Here is a 20219-nt window from a genome sequence, read left to right as displayed (position 1 = left end):
CTAATGTTCTTGTAAAAAGATTATAATAGGAAATTTCTTTCTATCATTGCAAACCGGAAGCTCTTGCATACGAAAATAAATGCTAAACAATCTAGACCGGAAAAGTCCGACACGACGTGTCTCTTTCTGCATGCCTTGATTCAAACATAGTTTAAGACACACCTGAATACACGAAATGCTGCCTGTCCACAAAGGAGATAAAATCCATCGTCCAGGATGGGGAGTAACAGAGAAACTCAAGGCTGCGATGAGGTAAACAAGCGAACATATGGCAAACGTGGCACCTGTCAAAACCTGTCTATACATTTTTGACCCTAGATTTGGAACCATTGCAGCTGACTCTTATGGTCCTTGCAATAATTATTACAAATTAATTTTTAGAAAACAGAAAATTTCTTAAAGTGCTACAGCTTTGTTTTTAATTGAGTAATTCTGATCCTATTTTTTAGTTCTACCCTAGTCCAAATAATCAGGAGAGTTCTGCTTTAATTGATGTTTTATTGTGGAGAAAGTCCGGAAGCAAGTTAACTCGTACCATTGTAAACTCGTACCACATAAACTCGTACCAAAAAAGTTAACTCGTACCAACGTAAACTCCTACCACAGGGAAGTCGTACCAATCAGAACTCGTACCACTGCAAACTCGTACCATTAAAAATATATTCAAAAATATGAATGTTTTATGATTTTTTATTTGGTAAAGTAAATAAAAAAAGTTGAATTACTTGAATTTTATACTAGATTTTAATGAAAACTTAGACAAAATACGAATGTTTCATGATTATTTTTTTTTTAAGCTTTATACCAAAAATTTAAATATCTTTGAATTTTATACCAGATTTTAATGAAAACTTAGACAAAAATACGAATGTAATTTCTTAATTACCATGCTAATGAATATATTAAATTCCTTTGATTGTGTGATTATTGGTTGATTATTGACTAATCAACTTGTTTAATCATATTAGCATGGTCATATTCTGCTAAAAAGTGCTGAATATTGTATAAAAATAAATTTCATACTTTCTAACTGTTGGTAATAAACAATTTTAAACCTTTAAAACACAATACTGTGGATTTATTTATTTTCGTGGGTACCAATTTTCGTGGATTGAGAAAAACTTTCATATTCGTGGATATTAAATTTCATTAAAATTAAAATTAATTGGTTTTGGCAAAGCCTGCATACATTCCTTTAGAAAATTTGTAATTCGTTGAACGTTTAAATTCGTGGTTCCTCTGTACCCACGAAATCCACGAAAATTGGTATCCAACGAATATTAATGAATCCACAGTAAATAAATTCTTTCATTAAATAAAATTCCTTTTAGAAACAATAGAAAAATACTCAAATCTATTCGATGTTACTGATTTGGAATGTCAGTAAAAGTTTAAAAAAGAGTCTATTCAAGGGAGACAACAAAGCCAATCTGCCACAGTTTTCTCTATCCAATTAGACAAGGAAAATTAGCTACAAATTGGTCATTGTAATTTCAAATTATATACATTTTACAGACTTAAGAGGTATTGAGTGAAATTAAAGTATATATTCATCATTAAACACCATTTGAATGCATTTTAATAAGTTGGTACGAGTTTACAATGGTATGAATTTACCGTGGTACGAGTTAGCAGTGGTACGAGTTTGCATTGGTACGAGTTGACATTGGTACGAGTTTACAATGGTACGAGATAACTATAATTCGAAAGTCCTATCACACGATATTTTTTATGCACATTCCTAGATTTTTACACACATGAATTAAGCAAATGTTATGATTTAATTAGATTTCCTCCTTAAAATAGTCTACCAAGCTGTATAGTTTGACTTCCTCACCCTGATGAAAACCTACCGTAACTTAGGCGACATCTTCCATATTTTAATGTTTTCACACAGATGATGATGATGTTGTGTACTGATCGCAACACTGCATAGATTTCTGACACATGAGGTTTTTTGGGTGAGACAGACTATCTCGTAACAAGAGTATTATAACAATTTGGAAGGTTGTTTTTGAATTTTGCTTCCACGCCTACATATTGTACATTGTATCTGCCCAATAAGTGATCTATAAATATGAAAAAAATTAGATTTTAACAAAAGAAATCTCAGTATTATTGAAAAATTATTACACCTGGGTTTTCGATGTCACAAACTTGTCAAAACTTTTACTAAATTTTATCATCCTTACAAGGACATGATATATGCTATCAACATAACAATGGTCAAGTTCAGGTCAACACTTACTTCAACTCTATCAGGCAAAGTTGACGTAAGATGGTTTTAGTTGTTTTGTTTTGGTCCTTTTTGTTTTTAATGCACTCAAAGGTTCAATATTTTTTGGTATGTAATGCACACAAAAATCAATAATATAATTTTTTTTGCTGAAAACCAACAATGTACAAGGACTTCAAAATAAATATGTTGAGATACCTTAAGACTGAATCAATCACATTTTCAGTAGACTCAAATATCCAGAAAAACATGACCAACATGTGGATCAATGGATATATACAAAAAAAAGGCAGGGGTGCTGAAGTCTGTAAAAGTAGTTGACATGTACATGTACCATGTGTACTTGGAACACTGATTTTATGTAAATAAAAATTTATAAAATATTATTTGTGATATGAAATATAAAGGTAAATAAAAATTTTCATGCAGTCTACAAGAATTTATGAGAATTTTATCAGTACCTTATTGTTGTGGAAGTAATTGAATATAATTCAGTACAAACTTTGTAGTGGTATCTAAGTTGATTTCACTTTTTTTTTAAAATATATATAAGGAGAGAGCCAATTTAATTTCATCCTAATTACAATCTCTGTTGCAGACTTCATATATCGCTTTCATTTGAAACTACGTATAGTAAAACTGCACTAAATTTTAAGTGGAGTAATGCAAGGCACCTACAGAGCGGATTTGAACTCTTTACAGAGATGTCTAAAATTATGAACAGTTGACATTTACAAGTTTACTCAGCTGTTGATAATGCTTCATCTGAATTATTAATTTCTGCTAGAATGATGTCTACCAAAGTAAGAAACTCATTAAAGAATTCCCATATATATAAATACAAAATGTAGCAATACTTGAATGGTGAGCTATCAACAACTTCTTTTAATAAAACATTTGTAAAGAAATTATTTAAATTAATAATTTACAAACATGGATATACATGTACTACTTTTTGTTTACAAGTCAGATTAGCTTCAACAATGCTTTAATTCAACTTCGTTTCTGATATTAAGTTCTCGGATAGATATGAAAATTAGTGTAAGGATGTATTTATGAGACTGTATCAGAATCTAACAAAAAGTAAGTAACTAGACTTATTTTTATGTCCAAGTTAGTTTAATTATTGTCTACAGATTATAAAGTCAATTTATGGATGAGTCAAACTTTGTAATTTTAGATAACCTTTAACTTTTAAATGCAATAACATATGTCCCTTTAGTGGTATTTAAGAATTACAAGTGTCTTTTCAACTTACTATTAAAGCATCTTGGATTGCTCTTTCTTATAATCTGGGAGAAACAGTGGCAGCCATATAGGGTAATGTATAGATGCTAATTGAGTGATACAGACTCATTGGAGCCTCTTGGTTTTTCCTTGGATTGTCCCATTGGTCAAATGATATTTAAGAATTTTAATTTAACTTTCAGTCATTATTTAAATAAACTTTGCCCTCATTACATCAAGAGAACTAATGAATTTCACAGTATACCATTGATTTTTATATACTTCAGATTGGTATTATCGGAGAAGACTTCAAAGAATATATTATTCTTTACTAATAAGTACTTTATCTTTCAGATTGATATTCTCAGAGAAGACCTCAAGGAATATATTATTCTTTACTAATAAGTACTTTATCTTTCAGATTGATATTCTCAGAGAAGACCTCAAGGAATATATTATTCTTTACTAATAAGTACTTTATCTTTCAGATTGATATTCTCAGAGAAGACCTCAAGGAATATATTATTCTTTACTAATAAGTACTTTATCTTTCAGATTGATATTCTCAGAGAAGACCTCAAGGAATATATTCTTCTTTCTTCTGTTGAATCTATCATTTGCATTTGTTGAATTGACATATGGTATCTGGACAAATAGGTAAGCCATAAATACAATGTATAAAAATAGGGAGATGTGTTAGGGTGATTGCTAATGAAATAACTATCCATCATAGAATAAAAAAAGATAATTAGAAGACTACCAATAATCTCTGGACTACAGGCTCTTGGCTTGGAACAGACACATAAGAATTAATGGGGAGGGGTAATACATGCCAGTTTGTATGTTTTGTAGTGCTTATTGCTGAAAAGGAGAAATGTGATTTCAGTGTCTTATTTCCACTTTCAGAATAATTTTCCTGAGAGGGGTGTAGGTTTATCATAATTACATTGATTTTATATGTACATGAATTTTATGTAATACTCATTTTTCTATTCCAGCTTGGGACTCATTTCTGATTCATTTCACATGTTTTTCGACTGCACAGCTTTATTAGCAGGTCTTGCAGCATCTGTAATTTCAAGATGGAGAGCAACAGAAAATTACTCATATGGGTATGGAATACAATTTTAGATTAATGATAAATAATTTATTTGGGTTTCGTTTTTAAATGTAAGTTATAGATATAACTATACTGGTTTCCCTTGTACACTTGTCTATCCAAATTCTCTGTCTATTCTTGTTCTTAACCTGACACATTACACTCAAACTTTGAAATATTTGAAATAAGATTTGAAAAAGAAAAAAACATGAAACTATGGAAGTGTTAACTTGCTTCGCCTGAAAAAGGAAGTATTTGTAATTTAGACTTGAAAAGTTCTGCATCTATACGTTAAGTTGAAGAAATGAAAACGCATGATCATTCGTATGAATTTACTTTAACTGTGTTATTCAGTATAGAAGTTTATAATAACTTCTATTCAGATATAAGAGGGATAAAATTTTAGAAAAAATATATCTAATTTACAAATTTATTAGATGATGAGTAATGACATTGCTATGAAGGAAAAAGGGAATGAGTCACTGGCTTTGTTACAAAGATATTGACACTTTTCAAAAAAAAAATTAAATAAAAACGAAAAAGTGTCCTTCAAAATGATACATCACAGTTAGTATTTCTAAACCTACCCAGAAAATAGATACATTATGAAGATAACAAAATTGTGTGATCATAAACTGAAAAAAGGGATTTAGATCATAATTGAATATTTTGACTTAATACTTATAATGTATTTAAGGGAGTGGGGTACTTGAACACCCATTTCCAATAGGAAGGAGGTATTTTCAGATTAAATTTGTGTTATTATTCAGTATTTGTTTTCCCTTTTTAATCGGATTTTCGAAGGAAAAATTGGTTATTGATTTGGGGATGTACGGCGGGCGGGCAGCTGCCAAACAGTGTCCGTTTAAGAACATGCAAACGCTTTGATGAATTTTTTTCAAATTTAGATATGTTGTTTCCTGTGACTAAATGAAGGTCAAGTTCAAGTTTTATTGAAATCTAAGTAAAATTGAGAAAAATATAGTCAGAAATCATTGTTATAATAAAGTTTTATAAGAATTGTAGAAGGATGTCTATTACATGATTTCCTCTGTGTGAAATTCCATTAAGCTATCATGAAGCTTCAGTTTATTTCTGTATCTTTGTAGTTATGTGAGAGAAGAAGTCATGAAGCTTCAGTTTATTTCTGTATCTTTGTAGCTATGTGAGAGAAGAAGTCATGAAGCTTCAGTTTACAAGCCCCCTACCGATGAAGTCGAAGGGGACTTTAGGTTTGCACTCTGTCTGTCTGTGTCTGTCTGTCTGTCTGTCCGTCTGTTTGTCTGTCAGTCCGGCAAATCAGTTTTCCAGACTTTTTTTCTTCGTGCTTGAAGATATTGATTTGATATTTGGTTTATTGATTTATCATGACAAGTTACAGGTCAAGTTCAATTTTCACGATTTTAGCTTTTCTCTTTGTTCAGTTAAAGCCCTTTCCCTAGAATTAAATTTTTGATGAAATACTCATTAATTAGTAGATTTCTTAAAAGACAAAATGACATTTTGGATTTTTTTCCTTTTCTTTGGTAAATTGTTTGAAGAATTTAGTGGTAGGTTTGTTTGTCATTCTTGAAGATATTGATTTGATAATTAGTATATAGTTTTATCATGACAAGTTACAGATCAAGTTGGAATTTTGATCCAGTCTGATAATTTTGTGCAGTGTTATGGTCTTTGGACATACATAATTCACTTAAATAATCAGTTTTCAACAGTTTTTGTTGTCATGCTTGAAGATTTTGACTTGATATTTTTATGTAGTTTACACCATGACACGTTATAGATCAAGTTAGAATTTTGTTCCATTACAATGAATTTGTAACCGGTAGGGGACTATATATTGCCATGCAATACTCACAGAATGCTTGTTTCTGTATTTTTGTAGTTATGTGAGAGCAGAAGTCATGAAGCTTCAGTTTATTTCTGTATCTTTGTAGCTATGTGAGAGCAGAAGTCATGAAGCTTCAGTTTATTTCTGTATCTTTGTAGTTATGTGAGAGCAGAAGTCATGAAACTTCAGTTTATTTCTGTATCTTTGTAGCTATGTGAGAGTAGAAGTAATGGCAGGATTTGTTAATGGATCAGTTTATTTCTGTATCTTTGTAGTTATGTTAGAGAAGACGTTATGAAGCTTCAGTTTATTTCTGTATCTTTGTAGCTAAGTGAGAGCAGAAGTAATGGCAGGATTTGTTAATGGATCAGTTTATTTCTGTATCTTTGTAGTTATGTGAGAGCAGAAGATATGAAGCTTCAGTTTACTTCTGTATCTTTGTAATTATGTGAGAGCAGAAGTCATGAAACTTCAATTTATTTCTGTATCTTTGTTGCTATGTGAGAGCAGAAGTTATGAAGCTTCAGTTTATTTCTGTAGTGATGTGAGAGCAGAAGTTATGAAGCTTCAGTTTATTTCTGTAGTGATGTGAGAGCAGAAGTTATGAAGCTTCAGTTTATTTTTGTAGCTATGTGAGAGCAGTTATCATGAAGCTTCAGTTTATTTCTGTATCTTTGTAGTTATGTGAGAGCAGAAGTAATGGCAGGATTTGTTAATGGATTGTTTCTCTTGTTTATTGGTTTCTTCATTTTCTCAGAAGCTGTTGAGGTAAGTAAAATGTATATTTGGCTTTTTGTGCGAAATATTGTCCATGTTTCTTTTTGTTATTTGTCTGTTAACATTGAAGAAGATTTTAAAACTACATTTCTATACTAAGCATGGAATCAATAGTATGATATGTAAATAAAATTCTTCCAAAAAGAAGGAAAATGAATAAGTAAAAAGATCTTTATATAAGTATGGGAATATGAAAATAAGTACATGGATGTTAAAGATGAAAGTATATGAATATTAAAAGATTAAAGTATATGGATATCAAATTAGTATAGGTAGGGATATTAAAAAACTTACAGCTTTTCTGATATTTTGGGAATTTCTGGTTCATGACTAATGTAGTTAAAAATAGTCCAGCAGAGACTGCATTCCCTCTTGTGGGATCTATATGGTTAATGATGTTATAGTTGACAAAAGTGATGAATAATTTGATTTCCTTTCAGCGTTTAGCAGAGCCACCAGAAGTAAAACATGATCGATTGTTTATTGTATCTGTTGCTGGATTTCTTGTAAATCTGGTTGGAATCTTTGCCTTCCAACATGGACATGGTCACTCTCATGGAGGAGGAGGGGATGGTAAGACAATTAATAATCATTGACTAAAGATATTTTTACTACCCTAAAAGTATATAAAATTATGTGAACAGATTCAAACAAATACATGTATGGCATAATGAGATCATGTCAATAATGTAACTCTTCCCAATGAGAATGTTATTACAACTTATTCAAAAACACACAAACAATGACCATGTCTCTTGTCTTAGACATTACAAAAGAAAGTGTTTCAGGGCAATACAGTTCAGATGCTTGTTTTTTTATTTTTATCTGCTGAAAATAGGATCTCATTCACTAGTCCTAATTTACACATTGCCCTGGATTTCCACAATATCACTCAAATCTGGTTTTAGTTTTTCATTTATTTCAGTATATATTATTGAACTTCCACTCAGGGAGTGGATAGTATACAAAGATCTTGTTTGTCAGTCAGTTCATCTGTGCATCTGTAACTTATATATTTACAAATTACCCACCTGTTATAAGGAAGATTTGATATATGGTCTGAAACTTTATATTGCTGAGTTTTGCTGTGTAAGTGTTTCTGCTGTGGGATCACTGTAGGGATAACAACACTTTAATTTTTATTGCACTTAATAATGGTGAGTTGTATCATGTAAGACAGATATGTCAGACAGTTACTTCCTGTTTGACATCACTATGAATTTTAATTTACCCTCTGAGCATGGAATTTTTGTCATTGACTTATAACAAGTGAGGCATACATTGCACAATATTGTGTGCAACTTTCTTGGGTTTCTTAGGGCTATTCCATTAAAATGTCTGTGGGAGGGTAGGAAGGGGAGTTTAATTATTGAATGTGGGTCATGGGTCTTTTATCAGTATGCGTCTATTACCATTATGCAAAATTATCTAAAAAATGGTTCTTGGTTGTAGGGATATTTTGAAAGTCCCTTGCTACCCTTCCACATACATTTTAATGGAATAGCCCTTATGTGAAAGAATGTTGTCTGGCATAACATGGCACTATTGATAAAAAATGAAATTTATATAAAAAAAAATCATCAACAATGCTATAGCTTTCATGAATGATTTTTTACATTATAGATCATGGACATTCACATGGAGGACATGGACACAGTCATGGATTAGGTAAGTTTTTTGCAACATTATCGTTTTATTCATTTAATGAGGTTAAGTGTCAGACAGGCAGTGCTAAAAAGTGTGAGAAAAAACACTAGATTTTTATGGAACAATTTCAGAAGGTTAGGCAAAAAGTCTGGTAGCTTTGAAAAATGTATTGTTGTAGAATGCCCTGTATAAATATTTACAGGAAAGGATTTTTGGTATTTTTTAATAATATTTAAGTAACCATGACTTAAAAAATCTTAAGATATATCATAATTCTTGCAACTTACATAAAATTGAATTAGATGTCATAAGATATTGGCTATACAAAACAATATTGTAATTAAAGCAAGTAGTGCAGGTTAAGATGAGCAATGTACATGTATGTCTTGCCAAAAAAATTAATTTCATCAAACAAAATAAACTAAATAGCATCCTGCTCAAATTTTATTTATGTTAGCATCCAGTTTTAATTGATGATTTCAATTTCAGGTTTAGAAGATAAAGACAAAGGTCATGGCCATTCACATGAAAGTAGTAGCCATGGACATTCACATGGAGGTCATGGACATTCACATAATCCAGCAAATGCTTCACAAAAACAGATCATGCAAGGTAACTGCTCAATAAAGAGAGCTATGCCAAGGCAGTGTTGGCCTCCAAAAAGTTTTCACCAGAAAAATCAATAGCATAATTTTTTTATTACCAGTTTCTAAACACTTGAATCAAGAATTCTCCTTCTTCCTTACAGACATGCATGTTTTTCCTCAATTTTAAGACAGTGACTAAGTTCTTGCATAGTAGATTATTTAAAGATAAAATGATTATATTAAAGGTTTCTTCACTCATCATCATGATCATAAAATAGTAGAAAAGCCTTCCTAACTTAAATAGCAAGCATAACAAACCATTGATGTTCTTTAACATTGAAACTGGAAGTGATGCCTCTTAGCTTTAAGAAACTACTTAAATATTAGTTTCATGTTTACAGCAAAATGCCTTGAGTGTGTAGGTAAAGGTAATATCTTTGGTTAGCTTGCTTGCTAGCTGAACCGTGAAATCATTATTAGGTTAGGTATACTACCCTCCTTTAAGAGTAGACTAGTCCCACAGATAACCAATCTATCTGTCTAGGACTAGACTACTCAAAAAGGAGGGTAGTATATAGTTAACCTTATAATGATTTCACGGTTCAGCTAACAAGCAAGCTAGCCAAATATATTACCTTTACCTAAACACTAAAGGCATTTTGCTGTAAAAGTGATTTAACATCATTTAGATTTATTTTAATCATTATGTTAAAAAAAGATTACAGGTAAATTAGAATTAAGGAATAAAAGTACTATAGTTGAAGAGTTTCCACCGTCAAATCAGAATTGACGGTGGCAACTCTTCAACTACAGTACTGTTATTCCGATTCTAATGCATTACAAAAAGAAATAATACGTGAGAGCTTGAAAAAATGTATAAATTTGAAATAAAAAAAAAATCCGTGAAACTTTATGAATGATTTTTGCACAAAGACGTTATGGCTAAACGTGACGTCATACAAATGAAAACTTACAAACTGGAGGTTATTACGTTACCTCTACAATTCAAATTTGGATGAAATCACATTAAAACAGCGATTTTGAGGTTGGTGTTATTTAATTTGCGATTATATTGTAGAAATCGAACATTTGTTGATTCAATCAATTCATGGCTGGTCCCTCCTTAGTTACGACTGGTCAACTGTGGATTTGACGGCAACTTTTAGCCAATGAAAAAAGTGGTTACATAAAAATTGCATTAGAATATAAGAATATGACTTGCTTTGAGTTACGGTTAATTGTTTCATGTGTCCCAAGAGACTCATATGGACAATAGACCTGATGATCATCATGATGCACGTTTGGGGACAATCGTAATATGCAAGCTATAAGTTTATTGATTATATGTTACAATGACCCACATATCTATATGAAAAAAAATATAAAAATTAGCAAGTGACAAGCAATTAGACATGTAATGAAAGATACTGACATTTACATCCTTATTTGGAATACTGTAGAATCATTATTATTCATGAGTATAGGTAAACCAGGAATTAAAATGTTCAACGAAGTACAAATTTTCTATAGGCTTGTATGCAGACCTAAGCCAAACCACAAAATCAAAATTTCCATGAAAAATTTCTTTTTCCTCAATCATCAAAAAATGAACCCACAGTATATAAAAAAATTAGATCGTTTGAAATTACATTTGTAGTTTTATTTTAGATCACAATCTTTTCTATAGAGGGGATAATCAACACAAAGTATATCTTTTCAGGTGTATTTTTACATATAATGGCTGACACATTAGGTAGTGTAGGTGTTATAATATCATCAGCTCTAATTCATCAGTATGGCTGGATGTCTGCAGATCCTATATGTTCTTTATTTATAGCAGCATTAATTTCAGTCAGGTTTGTAGGAATTATTATATTAGATTTTTACTTTAAACAAGATTTAGGATTTTTATGCTCCCGTCGTAGCAGAGGGGACATTAAGTGTTACCCATGTCTGTCTGTCCATCCCGAACATCCCCAAAATTGGTTTCCTTTCTCTAACTTAAGTTTGCCTCAACCAAATGTAATGAAACTTATACACAATGCCTATTACCACAAAACACAGATCAAGTTCGAAATTGGGTGGCGCCACTTTTACCGTTCATGAGTTATGCCCCTTTATAAACATAAAAATTGCTAAAATTTTTTATGTTTTTTAATGTTTGCGAGAATATGAGTAGTGCAAGTAAAATGTTAGGTAACCTGTGGGTTTCTTTGAAAATTAAATATTTAACAAATAATATTACCAAATCTTCTATTTGTAGTAAAAAGTTAGTGAGAATTTTTCATGAAATAATTTCAGGAATCAATTTTATTTTGGTTTATATATATTATTTTTGAGAAGAGATGCTAAATATTTGTTCAGATAATGAAACTCATTTGTTAAGTGACCATATCTTGCTAATACATGTATGCAATCAACCTAAAAATTAAGAATATTGATGTATTTTAAAGAATTTTAACATTAATTTCAGTGTTTTACCATTATTACGAGATTCGGTGGGTATATTAATGCAGAGAACACCACGGCAAATAGAACATTTATTACCAGGTTGTTATACAAAAGTAAGTATGTTAATGCAAATACTATACTACGGTGGAATACCATCATTTAGTTTACTTCAACCAAATGTTATGAAACTTATACACAATGGTTATTTCCACCAAACACTAATAAGTTTGATTTGGGTAGCATCCCTTTTGACAATTCTCGAGTTATGTCCCTTTATCAATGGAATAATTGGAAAATTTGCAGTTTACGCACTCACCTTATTTTGTCTTAACCAAATGTTATGAAACTTATGCACAATGCTTATTATCTCTAAACTTGGATCAAGTTTGAATTTGTGTGGCGTCACTTTCACCATTCTCGAGTTATGCCCCTTTATAAATGGAAAAATTGATAAATTTGCCGTTTCTGCACTCTACCTTTAGTTTGCCTCAACCAAATGCTATGAGACTTACTTAAGTTATGTCCTTTGTAAATTGAAAAATCGAGAATTTGAAGTATATTTTCAAGCGGGCATCATTCTTCATATATTTTAGCATGTTTGAGTCAGACTCAAGATTTTGTACAAGTTTATAATTCTCTGTTTTTAACAGTTATTTGATGGAATAATACTGTATAAAAAGTAATGTACAAACAAGACTACTTCTTTTTTTTTTAGATCAACATAGATTCAACATTTAATTTGGCAAATTGAAGAAAAACATTTGATTTAAGAACATGCTTGAGCCAATATCTTACCACATCTTTGAAAAAAATAACAGTGAATGTGAACTCCACTGCATTGTTAATTTGTAGCAACTCATCCTAGCATTTGTCACAGAGTGGTTTTTATGCCATATCTACAGTAGTATGTTTTCTGGTCTGTGTGCCGTCTGTCCTGTATCGGGTTAAATTTTTGGTATAAGATAGTATGTGGTTACATCAACTAGAAGCTTAGTACACACATTCATTATGCCACCAAGATTTCTCCGTTCACTAAACATGGAAATGTGATAGTGAGAGGTTATGGGATATTCTTGTGCTGTAGTTGTGATGAACACATACAATGTAAGAGCCTTTGGATATGTATTATGAATAATATTTCCTAGATTTTTCAGGATCCTTTTATAATATTATACTTGTAGGTATCACAGATAGATGGAGTATATAGTGTACAAGATCCACATTTTTGGACTTTGTGTAGTGAAGTATATGTAGGAACAATAAAAGTAGAAGTAGGGGCCAAAGCTGATACTAGATACATTCAAAGTGCTACTCATAGCATTTTTGCACAGGTAAATTATTTCTGTATTACTCAATGAACATTCAGGAGACAATTTGCAACCTGATCATTTTTACTCCATCCCTCTTTGTATAGCATACTCATTATTTTGTCCCTTCACCCTTCATCTGTTATAACAGTATGAAGATACCTAATTAACTGTGTTGTTTGGAGAATAAAAATCAGAATCCAGAAAATTTGAAATGGACAAAGCAAATAAAAAATCTACTTGATAATTGTGTTGGCATTGAGGAAATCAACAAATCCAAATAAAGAACGCATAAGATTAAAGCTTTGGGCTTAAGGGAGGGGGAGTATTTTTCTTAAATATGGGTAAATATGAATAAATAAGAATTAAATGAATAAATAAAAGAAAGGTATTTTAGCCAGAATCTTAAATTATAGAGGAGAGTATTGAAAAAAGTAATTTTTTAACAACAAAAAATGAGAAATATAGGTGTTGCTGAGTGAAATGTTTTAATGCAGTGCCTACAAAAAGCTAAAAGAGTTGCACAATATTAAAGAAAACATTAAAAATGTGAATCTAAACTGCCAGGATATAGCCAATAGCTCTGAAAGTGGCATCAAAAACACCAACAATAAATCTGTTTGGATACTTGGTTTTTTGTCTCGCCTTGACGGAGTCAAAAAGCGAGACATAGGTATGCTGTTTCCGGCGGCGGCGTCAACAATGTATTAGTTTGTGATTAGGTCTAGTTCATGGTGAACCACTAGTGGTAGGTCAATGATATTTGGTATGCAGTTGTATTAGCATTGGCAAATCTCATTACCATTGATATTATTTGGCCCAACCCCCTCAGTCAAGGTCTATTGACTTTGAAACTTTGCTTAGTTTACATGTATTAGTTTGTGATTTCCATGGAGATTGTTTAGCCCTGTACCTTCAGTCATGGTTCATTGACTTTGAATATTTGCATAACTTACATGCTAAAGTATTGCTATTTTAATTTCAACATTTTCATTATCAAAATAACAAATAGGCGAGACATATCTCTGTGTTAACAGTTTATTTTTTGAAGCAGAAGTCATTTGTGTTATTATATGTTATAAAAGGATTAATTAAATAATGTTTAAGGCTTATTTTGAAGTTTTTTTTAAATGAAAGTATGAGTTTGTAGATTCACACAGCTATTAAACGTTTTCCCAAACAGACATATTTTTGGTGTGATGCTCTTGATACAAAAGTGAGCTTTTTTATTACATGCAATAAAATTTGAAACAGCATAATATAATCAAAAATTTTAGTTGCTTTTTATTGTTGGAATTATTGAGTTTGGAGATGTTCAAACAACTAATTGATTTTTTGTTTGGATTTTTTTTAGATTGGAGTGAAACAGCTTTATGTTCAAATAGACTATGCTGCCATGTGAGACTAACCATTTCATCAAAACTCATAAGATCAAGTCCTTGCCCAATGGCCACAGAGGTTTAGAGATCTGCCATTGTGTTCAAATTGTTTCTATAACAGATGTTGTTGCAGACAACCTATCAATGAGTTCCAAAATGTGAAAAATTTGAATTACAGTTAACTAATAAGTATTAAAAAAAATATTCAGCCAAAAAAAGCTTAAAACATTTTTGTTATAGTAGAGGTCATTAAATGACAGATACCTCCATATATTGTAGTAGCTGCCAGGTTTTGGCTTATTGTTAATTCTATTTGAAGATGTCATTCTTTTTTCATTGTATAAACTGAAACAACATCAATATAAATTTAGTTTTATCTTCTTTAATTTCTACAGTCCTGAAGTCAATGTTCACATTATTTTTTCTTTAAGATTTTGATTTTAATTCAGTTTATGGTCTTCTAAACAGTATAGGTTGGAATATGATATATTTGTCAATAGAAAAGTAAACATTAAATTACCTCCTATTTGTCGAAAAAAAAGATGGATGGAAGTTATGTTCAATTCTGTGTTCTAACAAGCTAAGAAAAGTGCATTACTGTTAATTGTTATAATGTGCCTTTTCTTCAAGTTTATGGGACCAGATAATGTCATTGTTATTTAGATTTCATTTCTTTTGATCACATGGTACTGCTTGTATAATAGTGGTGAATGAGTGGATATGATGTAAGAACATTGTTGTTAGAAAAATGTATTTTGTAAAAAATAAAATTTGTAAAAGTAAAAAAGGAAATTCCAGCTGTATAATGGGTTTTGCTGTAAACTTGAATAGTAAATATTTTATGATGCACAACATTTTGAAAATTATTCTGAAACCAAAGTTTATTTCTTTCTTAAACACTCAAGATTATTTATTTTTTTAGGTTTTCTTTTTTTCTTTTAATGGAATGCATGCAATGTATTACATTGAAGTTAACATAAGTTCTTCTCTTGAAATTGCTCAATCTTTTAATAGACCACCTGATATATCTTCTCATCAAATATAGTTTTTTGTGAATTTCTTTCACAGTTTATTTATTTATATTGTGCTTTAACACGAGAACAGTCATTCTTATCCCAGATACCTACTTTTTCACATTTTTGCCATTCCTTTTTAATTGAGCTGTATAATTTTGATTTTATTACCTATCAGTTTTTTAAATTGCTTCTTTAACATTCTAAATAATCTTGTCACACAATTTGTATGAATCAGTCCTTTCTGTAAGCAAAAGCAGTTTCACATGAAAGGATTTTTATGACCATTTATATAAATACTGTAACTCTCTTCATAAATATCTACAAGAAAAATAAGGCATACTGAATAAAATACTTTTTTTTAAGATTTTTTATGTTTAAATCTACACAGGTATTTAAAAGAATTATTGGTTAGCCTGCAGCCTATCCTGTTTATTTAACATATAAATGTATAATTTTTATGCAATATAATATATATGTTTACGCAATTTTTCACTAAACATTCCACTGTCAACTGCATATGCTTATAATTCATATTGAATAAATGTATCTCACTTTTTCAGCAAAGCCATAATCAAATTATTCCTAGATTCTCATTTCATCTGCCGAAACATTCATTGCCAGCCCAAAATAAAAAAAAAAATTTTTCACAAGATATTATGGTATTCAAGATTTTATGCCCCTGCTGTCACCAGAAGGAGCACTAAGTGTTACCCTTGTCTGTCTGTACATCCATCCCTGAATTGGTTTCCATTCTCTAACTTTAGTTTGCCTCATTTAAATATTATGAAACTTGTACATAATGCTTATTACCACAAAAGACAGATCAAGTTTGAATTTGGGTGGCATCACTTTTACCGTTCTCAAGTTATGCCCCATTATAATGTTATATACAAGCGGGGGCATCATCTGTGTCCCATGGACACATTCTCCATTTATTTCTCACATAATCCCATAAAATTCTTAAACTTCTTGCTAGCAGTAAAAGCTCCTTTTCATTTTTTTTTCTTATAAAATTTTACTGATTTTTTGTTCTGAAGACATAGGGATGGTCAAAATAGGGTGAGCAATTGCATAATGTCGACATGGTCCAGTTATTCATGACCATTGAAAATAGAAAAAATTGGTTTTTTTTTATCAATTTGGTCAGCAAAGTTTTTTTGGCCAATAGTTTCTTCTTTATCAAAAAAAGTAAAGTAAAATATAAAAATTTGCCCGCTTACTTAGTTTATAACAAAGATGGGGAGAATCTAGGAATATAATTATTATGACTTAAACGGATGACTCTATACGACAAATTTTTAAACATTTGTCTAGGGTGCTTACTGTAGGATTTGTACATATTTTGAAAGGTTATGGTTGTTTCTCATTTTATATTGTTTCTACCCTGTTCTTTATAAGCTAGATAAAAACACTCAACTTTGAAGTGTGTTACCTTTTTCCTTTGATTAATATTTTTTTTCTAAAAAGATGAAAGGCTTGTGTCAAAACTTTAGATTTGTGTATAATAAGTGACACTAAAGAGGCTAAATATAATTCACATTTGTCCATAAAAGAATTTCACTGTATTTAAAGTTACCGTCTTTTTAGCTTCATATATCTTTGAATTACCAGAATATTAGGGGCTATATGGCATTCACCTTGTCCATCCATTTTTTTGTCCAACTAAAAATATTTTCGTTACACTTTTCTGATACTTTAAAATACAATGTGGGTATGCATTCTTGTTTATTATTAAAAAAAGATATCTCATCTTGGATCATACTATATGTTTTGACATCATTCAGTAAATATCATATCTAATAGATATATTTCTTTATCATCTGAAATATAATAGGGATATTGCAGAAAGAAGTGTTTTATTGATAAAGAATTTAAGCCTATATAGTAAGTTCAGTAATTTCTATGAACTTGTATGTTGTCAACTAAACTCTGTTGACATTCACTCAACCAACTGTTTATTAAGATATTTAGATGATTTTGAAATACATGTACCACATTTGAATATATAAATCAAGACTACAATTCTTCAAAAAAAAATTTTTTTTTTTTTTTTATATTGTCCATTAAAATTCAGGAAAGGATCTTTTTTTCGTTTTTGCTATTTATGTCATTATGTAACATGATTGTAACTAAATTGAATAACTTCAATAAATATTGATATAAAGTAACATTGAAGTTTTTGTAGAAATGAAGAATTAGGAAGTTCCTGTTGCTTAACATTTTCAGTACATAGTACTTTTCACACAGTTGATCTGATCTCATTTTTCATATTTCATAACTATTTATATGTTTTACAACAAGTATATTTACATCATTGTCTCTGGAGAAAAAAAAGAAAAATGTAAATAAGTTATATTTCCTTCAGTTTAGTGTTTAAATATGCTTTTTCTAATGGCATTCAGCTTGTTTATCTCCCTTAAAATTTTTGCCTAAAATATTAAATTAGTTTAATGCATCAGTATTTATCTGTTACTGCAAACTCTATGAATAATCTTTTGATAATTAATTTGTTATTTTATTGTTGGTGCATGAACACACAGGTTCAACCTGTGTAAAAAATTGTGCTACTTTGTTGTTGAATTCTAGTCATAGAAATACATGTTTTGCCAGCAAACAATCTGTTACTGTATTTATGACTAAACTATGATTTTATTTATGTTAATGATATTGTTTAATTGTAAATTCGGTCATGTTTTTTGTATAAATGTTGTTTAAGAATGTATTTATTGATGAATATATTTTGAATATCAAAAAGCCTTGATAAGGGAAATTTGTATCTGGATTGTTGTTGCTATGTTTACTTCACATAAACATGCTATATGTATTACTGGTAATTTCATCTTTACTATTGGTTTATTGTTCAAAAGAGATTATAAAAATCTTCCCTGACTTTGAAAAAGGATACTTAATATTGGAATTTATTGATTTGATCCAGATCAAGATTTTTACAGTCAAAAAGTAAAACAAAAATTTTTACATTCTTTTTTTTTCTGAAGGCAGGAAAGAAAAAGTAATTTTTAGCATGATTCTTTTTCACTTGACTAGGCATTTTCTAAAATCATTCAATGCATTTTATCTTATTGGAGTATTTAGTTAATAGCATTTTTTACAATTTCTTTGACATGTATCTTGGGCTTATTCATGTCTCGTAAAAAAATATAAAATGATCAGCTAAGACACATACCCCTGTAATGAAAGATATCAAAGGGCTGATTCATGTTTACACAATATGTACTTAAAGATGTTTTCTAGCCAGTTAGTAAAATAAGGATGAGAAAATTATGTAAACATATTTTTTTTTAAAAGAAAAACATGAACTGTATAAATAATTGTAGCATGTAAATGGTGTATTTTACATATTTAAAAAGATTTTTTTCGTCTCCATCAAAAGACAAATGCAAATGTAAATGTGAAAAAATATATATTGGGGCATTGTTTTCAAAGTGCAGATTATGAAAAAATATATCTGTTGCTCCTGTGGAATATAGCAGGTGTTTAGAGATTCAAGGTGCTGGTTAGAGCTATGAAAAAAAATAAATTGTTATGAAATGTGCAAACGTGTGATCATTTTTGTCGAGCCTGCGACTTTTGTCGCAAAAGCGAGACATAGCGATCCTACATTCTGTCGTCAGTGGCGGCGTCCACAAATATTCACTCTGTGGTTAAAGTTTTTCAAATTTTAATAACTTTCTTAAACTATCCTGGATTTCTACCATACTTGGACAGAAGCTTGTTTATGATCATAAGATAGTATCCAGAAGTAAATTTTGTAAAAAAAAAAATCCTGTTTATCCGTATTTTACTCATAAATGGACTTAGTTTTTCTGCCAGTTAACAATACATTCACTCTGTGGTTAAAGTTTTCAAAATTTTAATAACTTTCTTAAACTATCCTGGATTTGTACCAAACTTGGACAGAAGCTTGTTTATGATCAAAAGCTAGTATCCTGTTTTTCCGTATATTACTTATAAATGGACATAGTTTTTCTTCCAGTTAACATTACATACAGTCTGCAGTTAAAGTTTTTAAAACATTTATTAGATTCATAAACCATCCTGGATTCTTACCAAACTTGAACAGAAGCTTCTTACATTCAAAAGATAGTATCTAGAGGAAAATTTTTAATAATTATATCCCCATTTTTGTTGAGCCTGCGACTAACAGCAAAAGTAGGCGAGACACTGGGTTCTGTGGAACCCTTACAAATTTTTTAAATTTGCAACTTATAAATCACCAATATTTACATATGATTTTGTAGTCTACTCTATTGCGATGCAGATAAACTGGATATAGTAATTGCAGTAGTTTTTGTCTCACCTGTGACAAAAGTCGCAGAATGTGAGACATACGGATTACAATCCAGCGGCGGCAAGGTAAACTATTTGTATAAAGCTTTATATTTCAGAAGGTAGAAGACCTGGATGCTTCATACCTTGTATACAGATACCTTATGTTACGAAGTCATATATGTCCATTGTCCTTGACCTCATTTTCATGGTTCATTGGACAATGTTTAATTTTTGTGGTTTGGTCTGTTTCTCAGATACTATAAGGAATAGGGTCACTATATTTGGTATATGGAATGATTTTAAGGTGTACATGTCTGTCTGGCAGGTTTCATCTGACTTTTATCTCATTTTCATGGTTAATTGGACAATGTT

At 30.4% G+C, this 20219-nt stretch overlaps 1 protein-coding gene across 1 annotated transcript; it reads left to right on the top strand.

Annotated features, from left to right (window-relative positions):
* Window positions 1–97: 97 nt before the first annotated feature.
* Window positions 98–19114, top strand: LOC127728576 (zinc transporter 7-like). The gene is made up of 11 exons (XM_052236063.1): window positions 98–252; window positions 4019–4120; window positions 4462–4575; window positions 7074–7161; window positions 7611–7743; window positions 8794–8838; window positions 9307–9429; window positions 11125–11260; window positions 11878–11968; window positions 13037–13186; window positions 14517–19114. The coding sequence occupies exons 1-11, from the start codon at window positions 176–178 to the stop codon at window positions 14562–14564; spliced, it is 1107 nt and encodes a 368-aa protein (XP_052092023.1). The 5' UTR covers window positions 98–175; the 3' UTR covers window positions 14565–19114.
* The last annotated feature ends 1105 nt before the right edge of the window (window positions 19115–20219 follow it).

Source organism: Mytilus californianus, unplaced genomic scaffold, assembly GCF_021869535.1.
Source record: "Mytilus californianus isolate M0D057914Y unplaced genomic scaffold, xbMytCali1.0.p SCAF_1, whole genome shotgun sequence".
NCBI classification, from domain to species: domain Eukaryota; kingdom Metazoa; phylum Mollusca; class Bivalvia; order Mytilida; family Mytilidae; genus Mytilus; species Mytilus californianus.
The sequence above is the reverse complement of the archived record's forward strand: the minus strand, read 5'-3'. Positions and strand labels throughout refer to the sequence as shown.

What these genes read in the sequence shown, in the direction of transcription:
- LOC127728576 (XM_052236063.1), top strand. Translation starts at nt 176, where the DNA reads ATGCTGCCTGTCCACAAAGGAGATAAAATCCATCGTCCAGGATGGGGA. An exon ending in AAACTCAAGGCTGCGATGAG is followed by an intron (nt 253 to 4,018) that starts GTAAACAAGCGA and finishes TTTATCTTTCAG; the next exon opens with ATTGATATTCTCAGAGAAGA. An exon ending in CTCATAGCATTTTTGCACAG is followed by an intron (nt 13,187 to 14,516) that starts GTAAATTATTTC and finishes GATTTTTTTTAG; the next exon opens with ATTGGAGTGAAACAGCTTTA.